Source organism: Anguilla anguilla, chromosome 10 (genome assembly GCF_013347855.1).
Source record: "Anguilla anguilla isolate fAngAng1 chromosome 10, fAngAng1.pri, whole genome shotgun sequence".
In the NCBI taxonomy this organism is placed as follows: Eukaryota; Metazoa; Chordata; class Actinopteri; order Anguilliformes; family Anguillidae; genus Anguilla; species Anguilla anguilla.
The window spans coordinates 2,721,580-2,745,208 of record NC_049210.1 but is presented as its reverse complement, the minus strand read 5'-3'; the positions used below and the strand labels follow the sequence as shown (position 1 = coordinate 2,745,208).

The window sequence follows — 23,629 nt, the reverse complement described above, 5'->3', positions numbered from 1 at the left end:
TGTGAAAAAACAAGGCTTGATTATGAAAATTGTGCTAAATGGTGAGATTTTGTGTAGAGTTGTGCAAAAATGTGATTTAGAATGGCTATTTGAGTGGGAAAAAAAGGAATTGAGCTTAGAGTTTTGCAGGAATAGTCTTTGTTGTTGACACATGAGCTTCAAGTTTTCACCATCGTGTCCATAGTTCCAGTTTTAGAGTGTAAACATTTGAGAAAAACTGCAAAGCCTTGGAAGTGCAGCTGGTGGCAGCCGCCATGTTGTCCAAATCGGGGCCACAGACTGCGCAGCAGGGAGAACGGGGAGCCGTATATGGCCACGAAGTCCGACAGTGAGCAGTAAATCTCACGCGCTTTAGTGGACGACCGGCCCATCTAAGCACGTGAGACACAGTGACTCGGCAGCGACACAAACTGTCTCTGGTTTCTACAATCTTGCAGACATAGCGCAATAATCTGACAAAACGGCACATGGGGAGAAACTAGACGAAGAAAAAAAAAACACATGTCGCGCTTACATTTATTAACTTCGTACTATTGACTTCGTATTTTGACCGTATTGTTACCATTGACTTAAAGTGAAAGGGGTGGCTTTCGATTTGGGGTTCAGCAATGAATAACCATGCGTCTCAGTATCATGTCTCCCTCTAGTGGTCTTAATGTGAACTTTAGGTATTGCGATTGACGAGAGAACAGTGAACTCGTAAGAAATAAAATAATCTCAGTGTTTAGACCAAAATACAAGGCAAATACTATTTATTGCAGTCATACACAGCTTATTAGAGACTTCTTATTCATATACATTTTTTGAAAAAGCGAAATAACTAAAAACCTATGGAAACAATGACTGGCCTGGGACTCCAGAAGGTGCAGCCCTGCATATGATTAAATATAACTTACTACTTGCAGCTGGTTGAATCTGTGTGAATGTATGACAGTTTCAAAGGGCACTTAGACCAAAATAATATTTTTTAAGAAAAGTGCTTTAAGCAAACATTTCAAAATATGTTTATGTTTAATTCTAATCACTCTGATGGCAACAATCTTAGAACCTATTGTGTTGTGGTTTGATTTCTCTCAGTTTAATTATTGAAAGGCCCAATTCAAAAAGGCACAGTAAACAGACAGAATAAAATGTATTTTAATTTCATTAAGAATTTTTTTTCCATAATAATAATAATAATAAAACATAAATAAACTCTGATTCGAACATACCGAAGGGCTTAGAGGTTGGTAGTTTTACAAATATACACACACAGACAATATTCAGCTATGTACAAGCACAAGGGAAGATTCCTTGACCTTGCAAAAGCCAGGTGGACAACGCAAGAGGTGCACAGTCTTCACTAACATTCACATTCAAAACACCAACGGTGCTAACTGCCATTTTTCACACGTAGCTGCAAAATAAGCAGCACACTCTCTCAAGCAAGATGTTGCCAGTTCCAGTCCAGGGAGGGGGGTGGGGGGTGGGAGGGCGATAGCAGTTCTGTGCATGCTCATTTTGAATGATGAATTTAAGGCATGGTGAAGAATTTAGCTGCTTTCCAATAATCTAACTGCCCCCCTACCCCACTAGAGTGCCCCCTAGAGGACTGGAGGCTCACAGCTATACTGGTGTATTGCAAATCATGGATACTGGCCTCAGTGTTCAGTTCGGGGTTACAGGAAAGGTCAAAGACAGAGGGGGCGGGGGGGGGGGGGGCATCCACAGCAGGAACAACCAAGTCTAGTGACCGAGTCCTGTATTCACAAAGTCTCTCAGAGCAGAATGACTGAACTAGGATCAGGCTCTCGTGGTCCATATCTTTACTTCATCCATTACGAGCCAAACGGAAGAACAGACCCCAGATCTGTGGTCCTGTTCTGAGGGACTTTGTGCCTACGAGCCTCGTTGTTCCCCAGTGAGGCAGACAACACAGATTGACCCAATGGAGCAAACACAAAATGTAACGCCAGCCCACCCTCCCACCTGACTGGCTGCATTGGTCACATGATCAGGGGATGGCGGGAAACCTGGAGACTTCCTGGCAACCAGGCTAGCTGAAGCTCAATCTAACAAAGTGGGGGGGGGGGGGGAAGAGACACAAAATACATAAAAGAAAAAAAAAAATACAATACAGCATGACTGTTCTCATTGCATACATTCCCTCTAATATATTTATACTATAATTTCCCTATTTACTTATGTTCATGTAACTATTCAGAGTAACCTCCCCCCCCTTCACCAGAGTGTGGATCAGTGGCACCACAATGTGCCTCATCACAACCAACTTTCCCATCAAACACCCACTGGAGCCCTTTCCCAATTTATTCTAAAATGATTGTGTTTTGGCTCTATTTACACATCGGCCAATATCATAGGTTGCATACGAGTTGCAACTGAAACCGTTGATTCAATCACCGATGGCCGTCCTTCAAATACAGGATAGACCGCTGTACAGTCAGTAAACTGATCTTAAAATGGCAACTGCCACAAGATTTCAATATGTGTTTGTGCTAACAAGATAATTTAACAGCTTCAGGACTACAGCCCTCGTTCTAAGCTAATATCAGATAACAAAATTAACCTCCACCTTCCTTGTCATCTGTGAACAAAAAAAGAAAAAAGCTTTGTGATAAGTAGTTAATGGCTCACAAAGCAGAATGGTGTCAGGACAGAAATTATCTGAGGAGAAGCTCCTTGAAGCATCTAATTTTGGGCTCATTCTAGCTGTCACTAACCCCATTTCCACAAACCAACGACAGCTGAACTATGAATAAAAATGATGCTTACCTATCCATCTGTAATAATTTTTTTTTTTTTTTTTTAAACTGGGCTGTGTAGTCTTTTATATGGCCTTCCTCAAAGGAGTTACCGCACCCTAGTGTTTAAAAGCGGTACTACAAGCTTAGGAAACCCCAGGAGGAAATGCTTGGTATTTTTGTGGTCTGGCCTGTAGCCGTCCGGTGTGAAACATACCACTGTACATTTCTAAAGGAGCGGAGTATGCGTGTGCTTCCAGGAAGCCGGTTTGTACACTTGCGGATATGCATCTTTATTGCTTGTGTGTGTGTACATCTGTTTGCTTTGGGAATTGTAGGTATTTTCCAGATTAGATACGCGATTTGAGTGGGTTGGGGGATTTTGGGGGAGCTGCTATTGGGAGAGGGGGAGGGGGGGTGAGAGTGCTTCTCAGTTTTTCCTCAGGGTTTTTTGGTGGGGCCAGGGGCAGGGGGGGTGGTGCCGGAGTTGGTGGGGATGACTCCCGTGGCCAGCAGAATGATGATGAGGATGATGATGAGCACGACCACCACGATGACCACCACCAGTTTCACGTTCTTCCACCAGTACGAGCGGGCCACCTTCTGAGACGTGTGCTTGAAGTTCTGGGCCTGGAGAGACAGAGAAAAGAGGGGGGGGGGGGGGGGGGGGGGGGGGTTAAAGAGTTAAAGAGAAGGGGGGGGTGGAGGCAGGGTAGAAGAGAAAGACAGAATGGAGGAGAGAGAAAGGAAGAGGACAGATCTGTTAGCCTTCTGTGGCGAAGGACACAAACTGATGAACAGAACAAACAGGGGACAGAGAGCAGAGGGAGAGGGGAAAGGAGAGAGAGAGAGAGGGGATAGAGAGAGAGGAGAGAGTGCTTGTGAGACAGCAAGAGCACGCATGAGAGATAGAGCATGTGTCTAAGAGAGAGAGAAAGAATGACTGAGCAAGTGTGAGAGAGAGAGAGGGAAAGTGAAAGTGAGACAGACAGAGAGAAAGTGAGGGGGAGAGAGAGAGATGGTGAGGGAGAGCGAGAGAAAGAGAGTGATTGAGAGAGAAAGAGGGAGATAATGGCGAGAGGACAGTAAGCAGGACCGGAGGACAGTAAGCAGGACCGGAGGGCAGTAAGCAGGACTGGAGGACTCACCCCGGCCTGGAGGTCCTCCGTTTTGCCCATCAGGTCGTCCAGCCGCTCCCCGCGGGCCAGGATGCGGTCCACGTTCTGCGTCATGATGTCCTTCACCCCGTCCACCTGGGACTGCAGGGCCTTGACCCGGTTCTGCTCCACCACCGCCTCCTCCTCGCCCCCCTGCTCCTGTCGGGGGGGGGGGGGGGAAGAGAGATGTGATGGAGAGTGAGAGAGGAGCGCGAATCGAGAACGACGCGTCAACTCCCTCCCCGAGGAGAGCAGCGCCCGGAACCCGCGGAATGTTCCGTTTCAGGCTTCCGATTGGCTGCTTCCAAATGGATGGGAGGAGTCAGCCAGTGATAGGTGGAGGGGTTAGCCTCTCCACCCTCCTCCTCCCCCTCCTCCTCCTCCCCAGCCACATTCAAACACATGAGCCAGGACACTGACGGAGAGGCGTCTTTGTGAGACGAGCACATATTGTGGGGGGGGCGTGTGATTGGTAGAGGGGATGCGATGTGCCGGCCCCTGGTTGGGCCTGGAATACAGGCCTCCAGGGTAGTAACTGCACAGAGGAGCTGGAGGAGCGTGGAACGATAAGAGGGAACAGCTGGGCTATGCGTGTGCTCACATCCTGGGGGGAGGAGGGGGGGGGGGGGGTGTTATGTGTGCTCACATACTGGGGGGGGGCTCATGGACCAGAAACACAGGAAGGGCCAGCTATTAGGACTGAGAATTCCAAATATGGAGAACAAAAAAATTATAATAATCAAGTAAAATAAAATAGCCCAATTAAAAAATATATATATACAAAAATTCTGTGAAATTTTCTGAAATGGCAAAATGGGTCTGACTTTTGGAAAGACCAATGCTCCGTTGCACTTTTAAATATCGTTAGTGAGACTCTCTGTGCTGAAAACACACAACAGCAGGTCACATCTAGAAATCTGAATATAACTGATGGTTTTAAAAAAAAAAAAAAAAGAACTGCATAGTTCGGTTTGTCTGAAGAGGTTAGAACACCTGGCAGCCCCAGAGCAACCGGAATACCTTTCCCTTCCTGTTACCGTCACTGGCAGAGCACTGTACAGGTATTCACACCTGACGCAGTCACCTGCGTGCTGGGAAAGATGGTCATCACAGCAACACGCAGGAAAATGCCAACAACCTAATGTGCTTACATAAAACAGTGATTCATTTCTAAATCGCCATCATGAGTGAATTACTCGGTTGATAAGTGAGTCAGTATGTTAACAGATAACATTTTGTCCTATGCACAGCCATTGCGCAGATTCAACACGTTGGTTGTGTACAAAGAGCCATCCGCAAAGCCGTGAAATATGTCGAAATATTTTTCATTTTTATTTAAGTGAAGTACTTGGTATGGCAGCACACATATCAAGCTATAAGGGTGCTTTTCTTGTTGCTAAATGTAAAGTCTGCAAGCTGTTCTGGCTAAAAAGAATCTGCTAAATGCCTGGATTGAATATGTAATTCTACTCAATATATTCTCATAGCAAGAGAAACTGACTCAAGGAAATTCTTGGGATTGTTTTTGTTCCTGTGCGTGCAGTGGAAAAAGTCTATTTAAAAGATCTGCCAAAATTTTTTTCTGACAGCAATACTTGGAATCCGCTTCATTTTCGTTTTTCCAAAGAGCTTAGAAAATGAATTAGACACCACATGTCAGCTTATTTGCTGTTTGAAATGTACATGTGTCTTAATAGGTTATTTACATGTACATTTTATTCCACTGCCTCCAGGACATTCAACAAGTGCCAAACAAGACCAATTTTGAACCAGACCTGCGGCACAAGTTGTTGGTATGCAAAAGTTACAGAGAGAAATCAACTTGTGTGTGTGTGTGCGCGTATGTTTTCATTTGTGTGTGTGTGTGTGTGTCTGCATGCATTTTTTATGTGTGGGCCTATGTGTACTTGTGTATGTGTGTGTGTATTTATGTGTGGGTCTGTGTGTGTCTGCCTATATTCTTATGTGTGTGTATGTATGTGTGTGTGTGTGTGTGTGTGTGTGTGTATTTTTATGCGTGTGTGCGTGTGTTTTCATTTATGTGTGTGTGTGTGTGTGTGTGTGTCTGCATGTATTTTAATGTGTGGGCCTGTGTACGCATGTATGTGTGTGTGCATTTATGTGTGGGTCTGTGTGTGTGTCTGCCTATATTCTTATGTGTGTGTATGTGTGTATGTATGTGTGTGTGTGTCTGTGTGTGTGTGTGTATTTTTATGCGTGTGTTTTCATTTATGTGTGTGTGTGTGTGTGTGTCTGCATGTATTTTAATGTGTGGGCCTATGTGGTGTACGTGTGTATCTGTGTGCGTATTTATGTGTGGGTCTGTGTGCGTATTTATGTGTGGGTCTGTGTGTGTCTGCCTATATTCTTGTGTGTGTGTGCGCGCGCGTCCATTTGTGTGTGCGTTCACCTGTCCGGAAAGCGGGGCACACCCATTTCATGTCCCATGAGGCGACACACACAGGTACGCTCGGTCACAAACAAAGCCGTCTCCAGGCAACGGCAAGATGAGCTTCGTCACGGTACCCACCCAGTATCTCAACCCGTATCTGCCACAAACAGCTCGGCACAAACCTCACCAAATGGCTGAGCCCTCTCAAATAGCATTCCCTGCTTAACCCTTTAAGGTGTGATATCGCAAGCATGTGACTGGAGGCGTTCTCAGCTGAACATTCTAATGCTGATGTCACAATGCTTACTGGCATTTGAAAGCAATGGCGTTCTAGAACACCGACTAAGAGTGTTGAAAAAACCTTTTTTTTTAATTTTTTTAAATGGACTCTTCAAAGGGCTAAATGAACAATAACAATGAGGCCAACAGTGACAAGAAATTTTTTGTTAAATATCTTGTCTTGAAAACAGGGCAAATTATGGGATGTAGGCCTCGTCACTGCACACACAAATGGTTACAAAACCCTTTCATCTAAGAGACAGTAACCATCTCCAAACATGATACAAAATGACAAAAGGCCCAAGACAACTGGAATTATAAAAATACGGAATGTAGATGCTTTTTACCGATGGCTACATTGAATGTCTCTGCTATACATGAAGTCCAGAATTATGTCATGTAAATCGGCAGCATTGAGGACAGTTCAGTCATAGCTCAGCACTGTCAAAGCAGTACCCTCAGTACACCCCTACCTTCACCACCTTACTGAATTATTAGTGATTTAATCTGTTTGAGAACATGCCTCAAGGCATTGTGGTATAGAATCAATCGAACGGTCTCATACAGACCAGAGGAACTGCATCTTGCCTTCTACTCGCGCAAGCAGTTTAGCGCTTGAACGTTTTACTTTATTTCACTGTTGACGGGGATAATGCCCAGCAATCCACAAGTCAGCGATGCATAGATTCCAGAGTTGGTTAACTGCCAGCTGACATCTCTAGCCCTCGGCAGGTGACACTTCAACACAAGATTTAGCATGCAAGCATGAAAAAAAAAAAAAAAAGTCAAGGTAAAAGAACATTGGGGGCCTAACAGGTGATATGCAGTGAGTGACGCGTTCTGGCACATCAGACATAGCACAGCAACACTTCCATGGACACCCATACTTAAATCCAATATTAATTTTCGCACCGCTCTTTAATGATGAAACGATGATAGTCCACATTATCAGAGTGACCCGACAGATACTGGCGGCAGTTTGCTGAAACTTCACTTTATAAACTTTATAAAACTTTTTTTTTTTTTTTAAATCTTCAGGCCGCGCACCATCCGCAGCCAAACCCAGAGGCACTGGACCATACGAACCAACTAAATGACGATTTTACATCCCACGAGGGACCGGACGAGCACTGCCCCCGAAACATTTCCTCCCCTTATCACTTTTTTCAGCGTCCGCTGACGGTCATGCCAGACAACACTGGCATCCGAGCACGACGAGCGAGAGTGAACAAACGTCAGAAGGCCATCTGACCACTATCCGTCTTGATCTTTGACAAGTCATCTCATCTGGTGTTGCTTCACGCGATGCCACAGTTGGAGCATCGCTGATAATGATGACTGTCTCTGAATGGGCAATGTTCTTGCAGAGTTGTGGGCCTAAACGTGCGGACAATCTTTATTTTTGCTGCTTATTTTTTGTTGTTATTAAAGTTGGCAGGAGTTACATTAAACTATCAAAATAATTAAAGTTACCCGAGTTACTGACAGCCTGATAACCATGGAAGATGCATGCATTCCAAGTAGCACATTCCAGGAACAACAACACCTGCAGGCCTCTCTGTCACAAATTCGACATTAATAAAAATCAACATTCAGACATCAATGAACAAATTTGTCACAAGCCATTGCCTTACATGCTTAAATTCTTACAAATGTAGGGACATCATCTTCGAGGTGCACCAATGCGCTTTCTAAGAATAACACAAGGAATCTACAACCAAAACACGAGTGGGAAACAAACAAAAGTAAGAATCCACTAGCCTATTTCTTGGGTAATTAGTCGTTATTGAAATACATTTGTTTTACCACAAACTTAGGAGCACATCTATAGTTGTGCAAATTGTTTCTGTTGTTGTTACAGAAACAAGGTGTTCCCGTTTTGAGTCACATACCAAGCAGTAACGACCATCGCAGAAGACTTAAGGTCTTAAAATGTCAGTTGAACGCCCCCAATTGCTCAAACGTCCTCCCAAACGAAGAAACGGAACTGCCGACGGAAATGCCACCAATAAAGCTCGAGCTGGCTCATTACTGCAATTTAATCGTTGAAATTAATATCCGTCAAAAACGTTTCCTAGAAAGTCGGCATTTTCAGAACTCCATTAACCATTTTAAATATATATATTTGCATGCACGCGTAGGCCTCTTTTTAATCGTTACAAGTGATTGGGTCATCACCAACCATTCATTAACTCAGAAAAAAAAAACACCAAACGTCGCGCTTTTTCCATGTCGACGTATCCATCACTGACAGTAGGCCCATTAAGCTATTTATCCCCAGCTATATATTTTCTGAACAGTTAAAGGTAGGCGATTCTCTTTTTTTAAACTTCTGTTTCTATGTTAGCAGGCTACTTTGTGCACAGAACATTGCGCACTCGTTTCGACACAAAGCAACTCGTCTTGGATTACAGGGGTCTCCGTGTGCTTCCGCCATTAAACATTTAAAAGTTTTAAACGGACTCGTTTCATCACGGGAAGTAACATATATGCATTTAAAAATATATCGTAGGATGTAGGAAGCATACCTTTGATTGGCACCCGTTCAGCAAAGTACAGATTGGTAAATAGGCTACAAACAACAAGTGTGTTCACTAACCACGCGCAGCACAGACTAAAACTAGGTTCATCTAACGTATGTATAAAAACAGACTAAATAGCCTACATATAAATAATCAAACACCTAATAGATCCAATCGGGGCGACACCTACCATGTTATGTTCCATATTCCTTTTTTAAAAAATACGTGGAAGCGATACGCCCGCAGAGATGAAGCAGACTGCCCGCAAAATCTGTTAAATGTTCCTTTCTTTTTCCTTTACTTCAGTTAGATCGTAGTTCGATGAAGAATCTATTGTTTTCTTGCCCGTTCAGAACCGACGTCCAAAGCTCTTGTTAACTTCCTGGTTCTCTTTCAAAGTGAATTCCTTCGCTTTGACCCACCTCTATTTTTTTTAACGTCCGCTTGCGTCCTCACGAGGGCGCTGGGCCTATCGTCTAACCTGTTTTCTCACCTGGGACAGGTGAAAGGAGGGGTGTCATCGCGCAGGTGGTGACGTTGAGTGATTATGTACTTCTTGTATACGTTATAGGCCTATACCCGCACACGTTCATCGCGAATGTATGCCTTCTTCATCAAAGCACTGCGTTAGATGTTTTAGTTGTAGCGTATTTGGCCATCCAGTTCTCACTTTGTCGTTATGGGGTAATGTGCTGATTATAAATGTAGGCAAGCACAGATCAGTTTAGATTACCTAACCACGTGTGTCGCGAGGAAACATCTTGGCCAACAGGATATGTTACATAGTTAGAAATCAAAAGGTGCGGGAGGTGCCGTGAACTATTTTAATTGCCACTGACGCAGATGGTAGCCTAATATTTTTAGTTTGATGTATGCAGTTAAAATCTCACAACGGAAACACAGGCGTTGTGAATTTTGCATATTTTGCGGAAACGTGTTCAGCACCACCCCGAGTAACACCCATTTTATGAATCTGACTAATGTGGATATTGTATCGACCCTTGTAGCTATCTGGGAGATGAAATGCAACAATTTGAGAATATGACTGAGCAAGGTGTTAATAAACTCAGATCCAAGACAGTGTGTGTGTGTGTGTGTGTGTGTGTGTGTGTGTGTGTAAATAATTCTTGTCATCAAGCAGGGCATTTGGTAGTCTATGTGCCCCCCCTTTCTAATTTAATTATGGGTAACGCAGCGTGCTGTACTTTCTTGCTGAGAACTGGAAAAATAAGCACTTCAATTTGTGAAACCTGGAATAACAGGTGCCGTTAGCTGAGAAACAAACACTTTCTCCTTAAAAACCATTAACTAAATTACGCAAGTATAATCCCCATCATTAAACATCCCTTTTCAGATACAGCCCTTCCCCTCAACAACTTTAAAAAAATTAAAAAAAACCACCAAAGAAACCCTCAGATTTGCACTGTAATTGCCAGAGACAGACTGGTCACACTGACTGGTATCGCCCAGGAAAACCGGTTTCCAGTTTCCTGTTTCCACGGTAGGCGTGGCATGTGCATTAATGTTGCTGGGAAATGCAAAAAAGCAAAGAAAAAAAAAAGGTTTTAAGGATGTGGCTAACCCCTGGGTCCAGGTGCACTGGTCCCAGTTACTCCTCCCGTTTGGAGTTGTGTTTGACTCTTAAGTGTACAGTAGAGTAGCTGTGTGCACATCCAACCAGTATTTGGCCAATTACAATTTAATCGTTAGCGTCACTGACGGGGTGAGGCCCGCTCAGAAGCGAGGGCCGGGCATCTAGGCGATGGGGGGGGGGGAGCATAAAAATCGCGCAGTTGTGGACCGCACTTTGTCGTCTGTACCGGTGACCCGGATCAGAATTTACAAAGAACGAATTTTATTATCAGAAATAAATTATCACCACTGAAAAGACTGTGCGCTTATATGAGGAAAAGATGATTGCCTTTTTTGAAATGGTAAGACATGGCGGTCAAATCGCCTTCAGAAGTGGTTAAGCTCAGCCGTGGTCTAACGACTGTTGCTAACGGCATTAAGCAACACGCTGCCTGCGGAGTCGGCACACGTTTTAAAACCAGCACTTCAATTTCCTAATTACGGAGGGAGTGTGGGAGGGGCGAACAGCCCGCTAACCCCTCGCTGAACTTGGGCTTACCCACTTCCCGGGACAACCCTTGCTCAAGACGGCGACTTCTGCAAATGCGTCACATGAGTGTTAGTGTGTAGATGGAGTGATCTGGGTATATAATGATAGTAATAGGATATTACAATGCTCATAGTTTTTAAACCGTTCACTGTACAGCTTCAAGGGTCTCACAATTATTTTTGTTTCTCCATTCTCCATCTCTTTACTTAAAAAAAAAAAAGAAGTCATTAAAAAAAAGTGTTTTATTTAATATTTACACATGACAAGCTTCATTGTAGAAGGTAAAGTTCTTAAATTATGCATCTACACACAGAGAGCAGAGAACGCAGTGGCTAGACTGAGACAGGCATACCGAGGCTGGTATACATTTACAGAATAAAAAAATAAAATAAAAAATCCCCCCAGAAGAGGACCCACCGTGCTTTTATTAAAGGGACTCAATCCATAGTCCGTAAAATCAAGTTTGATGAGCTTGGACTAAAGACTCAAGTACGCTGTTATTAATGTAGAGCACTTGGGAGGAGGTGAAAACATAAAGGGAAGACAAGCTCGAGAAAGGTAAAACGTAACAACATAATCTCTTCGTTATGAATCCCGGCCCCCCGTCCATTTTCAGCGGCCCTGCTTGATGACGATGTCGGACATGTCGTCCACTTTCACGAGCTCCAAGTTCTGCAGGAAGAGAGCATTACGACAAAAACAAAAACGTTATTATTGCCTCCAGCCCCCCCCAGCAGGGCAGATCCCGTGTCAGTGCGCTACTCAAACGTTCTCTGGCTGAGGGGAGAGCTCACCTTCTCATTGGCCAGGTGCAGCAGAGCGACAAACGCCAGGGGAACGGACATGTTCTGGGCCATGGTGTGGGGCAGCCTGGGGACACAGAGGAGGGGCGTTACATCACACACAGCGGCCGGTTTGGAGTGCGTTACACGTCATACGCGATGGATCGTTTGTGCACACAAATCTATGCATATTTGCCTCCCGCTGCACAGCTTGGAGTGCGTTATGTCACACGTGAAGGCCGCTTGTGCACACTTGTCCACGCGCATTTGCCTTCCGCTACACAGCCTGCCGGAATGCAAACGAGGAGGTGAGAGATGGGGCGGGTTACTCACCTCTGAAGGAGGGTCCTGGTGGTCTGGCTGAAGGCCTTCTCCCCAGAAACCTGCATGGTCTCTGCTCCCTCTGCCTCCTGCGGGAAACAGCGTGATCATTTAGGGAGGGGGTCGGGGAGGGGGGGGGGCAGAGGTAGTACTGAGAGGGGGATGGAGAATGGAGAAGAGACACAAACAGGAAATGAGAAACCAGGAGGGAGAGAGGGAAGACAGGCACACAGAGGGAAGCGGGGACAGGAGAGCGAGGGCGAGAGCAGGAGGGGTGACCTTCAGCGGTTTGTCCAGGCAGTCGGTCAGCAAGCTCCACATGGTGTTCTTCAGCCGCTTCATGTCCATCACCTTCGCCATCTTCGCGTAGTTTATTTCAATCTTGTTCACCTGCAGCGGAAATTTGGGGGGGAGGGAACGGAGAAGGCCAAAAAAAAAAAACGAAGAAAAAAAAAAACTCAACTCTGCCCGATGTTTATAGTGCTCCAAAAAACAAGGCCTCGCCCCCCCGGTCCCTCTCAGGCCCCGCCCCCCCGGTCCCTCTCAGGCCCCACCCCCTGGGTTCCTCTCAGGCCCCGCCCCCCCGGTCCCTCTCAGGCCCCGCCCCCCGGGTTCCTCTCAGGCCCCGCCCCCCGGGTCCCTCTCAGGCCCCGCCCCCTGGGTCCCTCTCAGGCCCCGCCCCCTGGGTTCCTCTCAGGCCCCGCCCCCTGGGTTCCTCTCAGGCCCCGCCCCCTGGGTTCCTCTCAGGCCCCGCCCCCTGGGTTCCTCTCAGGCCCTGCCGCCCTGGGTTCCTCTCAGGCCCCGCCCCCTGGGTTCCTCTCAGGCCCCGCCCCCTGGGTTCCTCTCAAGCCCTGCCGCCCAGGGTTCCTCTCAGGCCCCACCCTCCGGTTCCTCTCAGGCCCAGCCCCCTGGGTTCCTCTCAGGCCCCGCCCCCCCAGTCCCTCTCAGGCCCCGCCCCCTGGGTTCCTCTCAGGCCCCGCCCCCCCGGTCCCTCTCAGGCCCCGCCCCCCCGGTTCCTCTCAGGCCCCGCCCCCCGGTCCCTCTCAGGCCCCGCCCCCCGGTCCCTCTCAGGCCCCGCCCCCTGGGTTCCTCTCAGGCCCCGCCCCCTACCTTCTGAGGCTCGGGCACGAGGTTGTCCTCCCCGTAGGTGGACACGGCAGCGAGGTCCTGTGAGGATGGGGGCATGCCGCCGGAGAAAGGCTGACTGGTCGTGTCGAAATCTCCCTCGGGTCCTCCGAACCCCCCCGCTCCATCATCATCGTCGTCGCTGTCCCCCCCCTGGAGGAGAGACGTTTTTACAGTCGGTCAGTCAGTGTCCGTGTTAAACTCTGCAGTAGAGCTGAGCAGTGGAGTCTCGTATGGTGATCTGCACTGAAGAGCACTGCAGTGGCACCAGAGGTGGAAAATCCAGGTTCAGAAAGCCAAAATTCTTCCCCAGTATTTTGCTCCAACCACCTGGATCAATCAAAGAATCCAGGTGGTTGGAAGGAAAATAAGTAAAAGTCCTGCCATGCGTTTCTTCCACCGGTCGAACTCGGGCAGCAGATTTCACTAACTAGCTCCACCTCCCGGCTGAGTTCACGGGGTGGAAGAAACACAAGGCAGGGACTTGAACCTCCTGACCTCTGACCTTTCCACCTCCGATTGGCACCTGTCTGCTGCGCCTGTAGAGAGAGCGCGAAGCGGAGAGCAGTGCCTGTGCCCGCGCTAGCGTACCTGAAGGGCGGGGCAGAAGTTGGCGGTGTCGTTGGCGTTGTTGTAGTCGTAGTCCCCGACGCCGTCTCCCAGCTCTCCGGACACCCGTTTGGCCCCCTGCTTGCACAGCTGGCGGGAAACGGGGGGGGGGGAAGACAAAACAGGAGGGTGTGTTACCACAGCGACCGTTCGTTTTCGGCCCGTTTCGGGCCCAGAGCAGCACGGGGGCGGGGGGGGGGGTACTGACTGTGCCGGACGGCTTGAAGCTGAGCTGGGACAGGGCCTCTGGGGGGTAGTGGAAGTCTGCGGGCAGCGTGGTCTTCTTGTTGCAGGTGGACAGGGCGGACTTGCTGATGGTGGTGGCTGCCTGTAACCACAGGGACGCAGAGACAGAGGGCAGAGGAGGCCGAGGTGAGACAGCAGTGATCAGAAGGGCCGGCGATCATGTGATCACCCATTGACCAATAGGCTCAGAGCCATTATGGTATGGGAGAGGCTGCTAGTCTACTAGTGGCTAAGGGCCAGTTTTGATTATTAGTGTTTCAGAGACTGTTTCAAGGACAGGACTTTAGGTTTTATTAAGCAAAGCAGTGAAAAACGATGTGTAGCCATTTTAAAATTTTAATCAGACATAAAATCATAGTTGGCCTAATTTCAGAATTTAACCAAATGAGCATGGATTTCCAAAAATGTAAATATTGGTAAATACATTTATGATTAAAAAGCAAAAATAAAAAATTCCCAAGATTGTGCAAAGAAAGATTACATCAGATGCCTTGCAATTTAAGTTAAAGAATGAAGTTAAAAAATTGCATGGTTGACGAAGCAATTCCCTTTTCTCATAGAATTAAATAATGAATAATGAGATCACCTATAAGCAAAACAGTTAAAACACTGAAATTTAAAAACGATTTAAAAGGAAGACATCAGCTGGACACCCCACACTGTGAGGAACCCTGCGGGACTGCGGGCTGGGCAGACTCACTCTCGTGGTGCGGAAGTACACGTCGAAGTTCACGTCGTCGGTGAAGTCGAGCTCAAAGCTCTTCTTCTGCTTCCTCTTGCGGCTCTCCTTGTCCGGAAGGTGATCCTCTGGTGACACAGAGGTGTGGAATTCGATAAACATGGAGGTCGGCGTGACTAGGCAACAGCAGACGTGCGATTGAACAAGAAAAACTCATCTTCTGACCGTAAAACATCGACCTAGTATATCGGTACGGTCTATCAAAACCACACACGTCAAGAGACAAGACAGCTGATAGCAAGAGAGAATGTTCTAGAATAAAGCTGATTACTACTAATGGGTTAAACAACAAAGTAAAAAAAAAGAAAAGAAAAAACACACATGCCTGATATCCATCAGGCACAACGAGTCACAGAAGTCAATGTCAAGGTCATTGTGTAGCACAGGAAAACCAGGGACTGGATGAGGGGGCTGTCACTCAAGCACAAAGGCCACGCGCCCCCCCCCCCCCCCCCAAATCTACTCACGCTTGTGCAGCGGCTTGAAGCGCCAGAATCCGGGCCCCGCCCACATGGCCATGGTCCGGGGGCTGAAGTAGGAGTACTCCCGGGGCTGGGAGGACAGCTGCAGGCACATGGTGGTGATGTCGCCGTCTCCGATCGCGATCACGTCCCTGAGTGAGAGTGGCCAGCGCGGGAAAAATCAACACCCGCCATTTTCATTTAAAAAAATTTTTTTTTTTAATTTTTTTATTTTTATTATTATTATTATTTTTTTATTTTTTATTTTAACTGTGGCTGGTAAGCTTGTCTACTTACCAGCTACTTAAGTACTTTGTCTACATCTGTAATCATTGCGTTTTTATGTTTCTCCCTGAAATTTTATTGTCTTTCTATGTCTGTGTAAAGCACTTTGACTTGCCACTGCGTTTGAAAGGCGTTATATAAATAAACTTGCCTCGCCAGTCCCTTGGCCAGCTAACCACCCTTGAACTTGGCGGTCCCGTTCTGTTCTGAATATCGAGCCGTCTGGCATGACGGTGAAATTTTGGCCCGGTGAGATTTTGGGAGGCGCCAGAGGACGAAGAAACTTCGTTTTACCACCCTAATGACGACCCGCAGAGTCTGAACGAACCAGCGTCCGAGTCGCCAAGCAGTCTAGTAAACTCCAGAGCGAGCCGCAGATCCATTATTCAAAACACGCTAAACACAGTCAGCGCTAGCGCTCCAAATCAGAATCCAATTAGCCTGGCTCCACTGAGCAGTGGGATCTGAGGCCGATTTGAAGCTGATCTGAGTCAGGTCAAGCTCTGGCAGAGCAGCTGAAGTCTTAAGAGAGCTGCCCTTCATCACGGTGCTGTTCAGGATTTAACTGGAACAGAGGAGCAGAGAGAAGCATCTGCTCCTTTATCTGATATTTATTACTTATTCATTATTAAACAGGAGGGTGGGCGCTGGTTTAGGTGAGGGTGCCACGCTCCTGCTGGGACAAGCCTGTTGCAGTCTTAGAGGGAGGCTTGGGGCTCTGGGAACCCCCACCCCAAATCCGTAAGTTTCGCGTCGCTCACCTCCCCCGTCCCGCCCCAGTGATGGCACAGGTCTCCCTGTGCTCCTTGGGCCCGTCCCCGCCGTCCCCCTGTCCCTCCTCGTAGCCGTCCGCGTCAAAATCGTCCCCGAAATCCTGGAGCTCGCCCTCCTCCGGCTCCACCTCTGCGTTCACGTCGAACGCGTGCTGCCCCTGCTTCATCTTCTCCAGCAGCTGGTTCATCGTCTGCGCAGCGGGAGAAACGGCGAATGGGAGACAAGCACCGGCAATGAGCTCATCCTTCCGTCCGTCCGTCTATCCGTCCATCCATCCATCCATCCATCCATCCGTTCATCCGTTCATCCGTTCATCCGTTCATCCGTTCATCCGTCCGTCCGTCCATCCTTCCATCCATCCGTGCATCCATCCATCCGTCCATTACCTAACCCGCTTATTTCTGGTCAGGGTGACGGGAGGCTGGAGCCTATCCCAGCATGCACTGGGCGAGATGCAGGAATACACCCTGGACAGGTCGCCAATCCATCGCAGGGCACACACACCGTTCACTCACCATTCACTCACACACTCATACGTGCAGGCAATTCAGAGTCTCCAGTTAGCCTAGCCTGCATGTGTTTGGACTGCGGGAGCAAACTGGAGTACCTGGGTCAGTCGTATGTCAGCATATGTCATTACAGTGAATCATAACACGAGGCACCTACAGGACAGAGAGTCTGACCTGCTCTGGGTTCCAGCTGGTGAAGGAGAAGTCCTTCAGCGACGGGCATATCGAGCTCTTCTCCTGGGCCTGCTGCAGACCACCTGGCAAGACGACAAAAATCGCAGAGGGGTGGATGCAGGCACCCGCCGTCGAGGCCAGACACCAGGAAGTGGGCGGATGCATGTGACCGGACGCAGGCTTACCCGTGAAGGGACTGGCGGGAACGTGCTGCGGGGGCGGGGCCGGGCAAGGGGGGGCGGAGCTCAGGAGGGTCATGTGAGAGGGGAAGAGCAGCTCGCAGCGGTTGTCCTCGCTGAACAGCACCGACAGGAAGACCCCGGCTGTGCTGCTCTCGTCGAAAGAGGACGCCATCCGCTGGAACATGGGGTCCACCTGCATCACGGACAAAACAAAACGTCTGACTTATTTCCTTTCTGGTCCTTGATTTCAGCACATGAAATGGCACAGGATACATACACGGCAATTATTATTAAATTTACATCAATAAATCATATCTTTAATACGCAGCATCCAGCAATATGGATGTAAGAAATACGTACGTTAATAGTAATTTCCCCTTCCACTGCTACCTGTCCTGAACCCCCAAGCCCACACACACACACGCGCGCCCGCACACACACACACACACACACACATACACTCCCAGAAAGACATGCACAGTTTAAATTACCTCACACTTCCTTTCAGACTCAGAGCAGTTGATGTTGCTCAGGTTCTGCTCCACGGTCTTTTTGGGGGGCCTCTTTTTCTTCACCGCCTTCTTCGCTGCCGTCGCTCCAGCGGCCCCTTCCTCGTCCTCCTCTTCCTCCCCTCCTCCGCCCTCAGCGCCCCTCTCTTTTCCGGCACAAGGGGGGAACGAGTCACAGAACCCTCCGAGTCAGCCAATCAGAACCACAGCCAGTGACACAGGATGTGCGTTACATACTGAAAGGGCTCCTCGCTCACCTTCTCCTGGCTTGGTCTCCGAGCCCAGGCCTCCCAGGACCCTGTAGGCATCAGCGTGAACAGCGTCCACTCGGACCGCGTAGATCTTGGTGCTGGCGTCCAGGGTACCTGCAGCCACCTGGGAACATGAACACACAGACACAAAGCTTGTTACCCCACGGCTCCTCTGATCTCCTTAATACACAATGTATGAGTGTGCATACATATATATACCTTGAAATTAGTGAGCTCGGAGTCCTTCTGTTTGAGGATGTCAGCCATGTAGTCAATCAGGTGCAGTCCAAACGCATTCTTGGTGGTGATTTTCTACACAAACAAAAACAAAGAAAGAGGAATATCAGGACACACACGGACTGCCTTTAGTTTGTCCCTAAAATGTCATATTTTCCTGTCATCTAACAAAAATGTTACAGAGTGAAACTATTATAGAAATGTTTAAAAATAACACCCAAAGTAAAGTTTTGCATCTAATCTTCCAGGTTCTACATTAGTATGCAGATAGTTATACTCACATTCTCAGTGGAGAGCTTGATGCATGTGGAGTAATGCTCAGAGATCTGCGCGTTGGACAGTTTAGGCACAGCCGCTGGGGTCCCAGTAGCACTACAGGCAAATTGAAAAAAAAAAAAAGCAGGACCTTCATGCTTTACTTTTTGGAAGAGAACTAGGAGAAGCTGACCACCGCATTGTACAAAGCGCGAGGGGTGTGAGGTCGGTAGCATTGAGGGTACCACATTACATCACAGAGGGGCTAGCACCCATACCTGTGCGCGGGGGACTCGGTGACAGAGACGTCTGACATCCCGTGGAGGTCCATGACCCGGGACCGCCGTCTCTGCCGCCGCTCCAGCTCGTCATCGTTGCCCGGGAAGGCAGCGAGGAGCGGGGTGCTGGTCAGGGAGGACGAGCCCTTTTGCAAAACGGATGGCGATGCCCACTGACGCACGCGGGAGATTGGGGTGGCGGAGGCACTCATGGTCGCAACCTTGGGGGAGAGGGGGGTAGGGGGGATAGCTTTATGTAGCGTTAACGTTTGCAAGCTTGCTCACTCTACCTACAGGTTAGCTAACGCTACAACTAGAGCAGGGACAGGTTTTACAGTATGTCAACCCAGTCAATCAGTGAACAATTATTAACTTTATTAGCTGTAACTTTAAATAATAATTTCATTACTTAACCCTTTGGGCCAAATGTGCATTATTCACTAGTTTAGCAAGAGTCAACTTGGCTGACAACTAGCTAGCGTTTCCATCTCGTTAAATGCAACGTTAGAGCGAGTTAGACTACAATGATGTGCTACGATACCAGAGCCGACCTGGCAAATTTGAATGGACAGCTAACACATGTGTCGACAGCATTTGAAGGATTGAAATCGTTCAGTAAATTTCCAAATAACTAGGCCATGAATCGGCTAGCTGACATTAGTTGACCTCCATTAGCGCAGTCAACAACCATACCCACCTACAAGTCGGTTAGCGTAAATTAATAATGCTATTTTAAACTAGCAAGCTAACATCGGTGTAACACCGGCACGAAATATTTCACTGTGATAGCTAGCTAGCAGTGTAGGCAGTCTAACAGGCTAGCTAACAGTAACGTCTGCGTTAAACTAACTCATGGAAATCCAGACTAGTGCTGCTAGCTAGCTAACATTAGCTACGCCAGCGCTAGTCTTGGCTCACTTTCAATAGTCTACTAACGCTAGCAACATAACTAACGATAGTGAAAATAAATAAAAATCAGCAACTGCATCGTAAACAAATACATCGAGTGCGTTAGCAAATTTACCTTACCTCAATAGTCCCTTCTAGCTTTTCACAAACAGATCTGGTTTAAAAAACGAGGAATTTTCCCAATGTGTTTGAAGTGCAGTCACTTAGCTCGCCAGTCTTCTGTTTTCCTTCCTGATCACCATTTGAAAATTTGCGCCGAACGGTTTACGTAAAGTACGCGATAGCGTCTGCAAAACGTCATCACGCACAACTGACATTGACGTTGAGGAATTCATTCACTTTTTTGTTCATTATTCACTTATTTTCATACACAGATGCAGAATAAACTCAGCGTATTGAGCGTGTAGCTTATACGTAGCCTACCGTACCTTTTCGAATGTTTTATATATTTATTATTTTCTTATGTAGAAGTAATGGGTCAACTGCAGTGTGAAAAGCTGGAGTTTAAACCTCAGGTTTAAACGTCTAGACCACAGAACTGAATTACAGCTGGAACAACGAATCCATATTCCACAGTTTAGGATAGCGGTTACAGTTGTAATGCAGTTCTGTGGTTTCAGTTTTAAACCTGACTCCAGCGACAACACAACGCAATTGACCCAGTGTATCTTTAACACGGCGTATTATTTTCATAAGTTGTAGGGCGTACTGTACCTTTATAGAATTGTACTATGATTCTTTGAAAAGTTACTGCAGAAACGTTTGAGTTACGTATGGTTTTGATGGACCACTGCGCTGCTGTTGCCGTGTCCTACCGAGTTATTAAGGTGTCTAATAAAATTAAGTGGTTTGCCAACAAAGATGTTGTCTCTTTTTGAGGGGTATAAAAAGGCATTTATGTTAAGATTGTCAGTAGCAATAACACACTATGCAAATATTTATTTCACAGTAAATTGTAAAATGCAACTGCCAAAATGTGTCAACTAAATCTGATTAAAGGAGCCCAGCAGTACATAAAACTAGCGTACAAGGGATGCGAGGACCAGGCATGATAAATTATAGCATAATACAGTACCGACCATCAATAACACGTAATTGGAAAGGGCATTACATTTTTGGGCTGAAATTGCGGAGAAAAAAGAAAACACACAATTCCATTTTAGCCACTAGATGGCAGCACGCTTAGCCGATTGTGATAATCCGTTGAATTTATGGCTGAAGAGCGGAGATACGTTGTATAAGCCGTTTAAACCATATCGGAAATCATCAAAAGTAATCGGATCAGTTTTCTCATTAAACATCATGCTGTATTTGCTCCGTGGAAGAGATTGGGTGCAGTAAATGTGGGTGGAAGTTGACAGTGAGTGACAAGGCACTGCAACTGGGCCAGGCTGAAGTCTTTTACCTGTTGTTGTTATTAACACCGAAATTATTGGTTTACAGCTGTCTAGGTCAGCCCTCCCTCCCTCAATTTTTTTCTGATTGTATCCTTTGCTTGTCACACCTCTCTTCCCTGAATGTAATCCCTCACTGGACGCCTTCTAATGGCTCTGGAGCTCACGACTGAGTTGTGCATTTGCTACTTCGTTTTCGAAGTGTGGTAGGCTCATCTTGTCACCAGTAATCTTGTTGCCTCGCTATTTTCATTTATTTATTTATTTACTTGGGAAAACATTTGAAACAAAACAGCGATTTTTTTCTTCTTCAGCACAATGCCCTGCTGTTATCTGACGCAACAACCTTGCCACCTCGAGCTGCTACTTGCGTGATCGCATTAATTTGGTTAGCAAGCCATTGCTTTGCAGCAGTTCAGAGTGCCGATGAGTCACTTTCACTTAGCGGGTAAGCCGCGTTTTGCAGCTCAGAGCAGCGACGAGTGAGACAACACCGCGTTCTCAGCTCAAACCCCTATTGCTACGACATATGACCAAGACACCATATAGGCTACACCTCAGCACAGATCAACTTGTGATAGGAACGTACCTTTATATCAACTAATGGCTTTAACCTTGGTATTGCCAATATCTACAGAGGTGAAAAATCTCGGTCCAGAAAGTAAAAGTTATCCCCACTATCTTGCTCCAATTGCTTGTATTTGCTAGTTAGCATGATTCTTCGGCCAGGGGGTAGAGCTAATTAGTGAAATCAGCTGGCCGAGTTCATGGGTGGACGAAACACAAGGCAGGGCTTTTTACTTTCTAACCCCTGGACTTTCCACCTCTGAATATTAATTAATCATAAAGCGCATCTGTGCATGGTGGAGCGGTCAGCGTAATTGCGTGCGAATCCCAACTCCCTGCCACGCCTAATCATGGCCACTAGGGGCAGTCCCTGTCCGGTGGTAGCAGTGATTGACAACGCCTGCGCTTTCCGCGCTTCTGCAGAAAAGCAGGCGCTTGTTTCGCATAGTCAGCGTGGATTACGGCCTTGTCCCTGCCGGGAAACGAAATACCGTTGGGGACGAAGGAGACACTTCAGTTGCCCGCATAAAGCGCGTGCGTTTTCCTCTCGGTGACCGCGCCGTGGAACAGCGCGCTGTCTCAAGGTACCGAGGTGTGCAGCCGGGTGTAAATCAGCGCACAGTCCGGACAGCGGACGCGATCGCATCTGCTGCGGTTTTATTGTGTCTCGTGGCAGCCCAAAGTGGTGATTGAGCGAGGTGTGGCTATCGAATGAATGTAGTGGTTCTACAGGGGGAAAAGGCCAGGTTACAGCGAGCGTTGTTATTACAAAGGAAATCACAAACCCTATCGTTTTATTTTCTGTTCTCCATCTGACACAGATAGCAAGGAGTTATTGCTGGAGGCAAAGGAAATTGTCCTGTGTGAGGTTATCTGGTAAAGGACTTTAGTAATTTGAGTCAATAAGGCTTAATAACAGTATTGATGGTAAAGGTTGATGATAAAGGTTTGTTTCATTTGAAAAGTGGTTATTATTGTCTAAAACCCTTCAACCACAATGCATTGAAATTCACTGAATCCATGAAGCTTCCTGAATTTATCAGTCACTTCCTTTAATTGAACCTCATGTGGCCCGTCTAGCGTGTAGTAAGTGCAGGCTCCTGTCTTCTCCAGTCAGAAAGGTCTGAAGTGGGGTTGTTGTACCTGTCAGACCTATTCCCTGTACATTCCAATTGATCGTGGAGTCTGACAGTCTATCTTTACTCATTTTGTCTGTGTGTGGGTGTGTGTGTGTGTGTGTGTGTGTGTGTACGTGTGCGTGTATGTGTGTGTGTGTGTGTGTGTGTACGTGTGCGTGTATGTGTGTGCGCGTGTGTGTGTACGTGTGCGTGTGCGTGTATGTGTGTGTGTGTGTGTGCGTGTGCGTGTATGTGTGTGTGTGTGTGTACGTGTGCGTGTGCGTGTGTGTGTGTGTACGTGTGCGTGTATGTGTGTGTGTGCGCACACACGCATGTGCTTTGCTTTATAGATCTTAGTCCTTGTCTTCTGGTGGTCGGATAAACATTTCCCATCCAAATCAGTGCATTACAAACTGTTTATTGTCGGAATCAGGTCTTCAAAAGCCATCAAAAGTAAAGTGTTATGCTTTGTTTTTAAAGCAGCGAGCTTAATTCCCGGCCTTGGCCGGCCGCCGGGTCTTCTGGTGTTTTGTTTTCGGGCCTTAATGCCAGCGACCGATTCAGACCCAGTGAATACAGGCGAGGTGAGTTAACTGTGCAGTCGGCTGTTTTAATTGATCAATCTTAAGTGCTGAGTAACAACAAAAAAGCAGCAGCCCCTGCGGCCCACCGGGACCGGGAATGAAGACGG

The 23,629-nt window shown here is 47.2% G+C and overlaps 2 protein-coding genes across 2 annotated transcripts; both read right to left on the bottom strand.

The window, feature by feature from the left end:
* Positions 1–735: 735 nt before the first annotated feature.
* Positions 736–9,581, bottom strand: vamp8 (vesicle-associated membrane protein 8 (endobrevin)). Its single transcript, XM_035379584.1, has 3 exons — positions 9,282–9,581; positions 3,890–4,057; positions 736–3,371 (listed from the first exon to the last, which is right to left on the bottom strand). Exons 1-3 carry the CDS (start codon positions 9,294–9,296, stop codon positions 3,183–3,185), a joined length of 372 nt encoding a protein of 123 aa, XP_035235475.1. The 5' UTR covers positions 9,297–9,581; the 3' UTR covers positions 736–3,182.
* Positions 9,582–11,437: 1,856 nt separating this feature from the next.
* Positions 11,438–20,101, bottom strand: ncaph (non-SMC condensin I complex, subunit H). Its single transcript, XM_035435838.1, has 18 exons — positions 19,980–20,101; positions 18,951–19,171; positions 18,699–18,789; positions 18,400–18,492; positions 18,187–18,304; positions 17,912–18,075; positions 17,424–17,613; positions 17,239–17,321; positions 16,543–16,745; positions 15,503–15,648; positions 14,997–15,103; positions 14,259–14,378; positions 14,033–14,140; positions 13,427–13,594; positions 12,596–12,706; positions 12,329–12,405; positions 12,008–12,083; positions 11,438–11,885 (listed from the first exon to the last, which is right to left on the bottom strand). The coding sequence occupies exons 2-18, from the start codon at positions 19,160–19,162 to the stop codon at positions 11,826–11,828; spliced, it is 2,127 nt and encodes a 708-aa protein (XP_035291729.1). The 5' UTR covers positions 19,163–19,171; positions 19,980–20,101; the 3' UTR covers positions 11,438–11,825.
* Between the last annotated feature and the right edge of the window lie 3,528 nt (positions 20,102–23,629).

Bases quoted from the DNA above. Each gene is read 5' to 3' on its own strand.
- ncaph (XM_035435838.1), bottom strand. From the start codon at position 19,162: ATGAGTGCCTCCGCCACCCCAATCTCCCGCGTGCGTCAGTGGGCATCG. The intron at 17,614-17,911 runs GTAATTTAAACT...TCCGTGATGCAG, and splicing joins AGTCTGAAAGGAAGTGTGAG to GTGGACCCCATGTTCCAGCG. The intron at 17,322-17,423 runs GTAAGCCTGCGT...TCGTCTTGCCAG, and splicing joins TCCCGCCAGTCCCTTCACGG to GTGGTCTGCAGCAGGCCCAG.
- vamp8 (XM_035379584.1), bottom strand. The intron at 3,372-3,889 runs GTGAGTCCTCCA...CTGTCTCTCCAG, and splicing joins CGGAGGACCTCCAGGCCGGG to GCCCAGAACTTCAAGCACAC.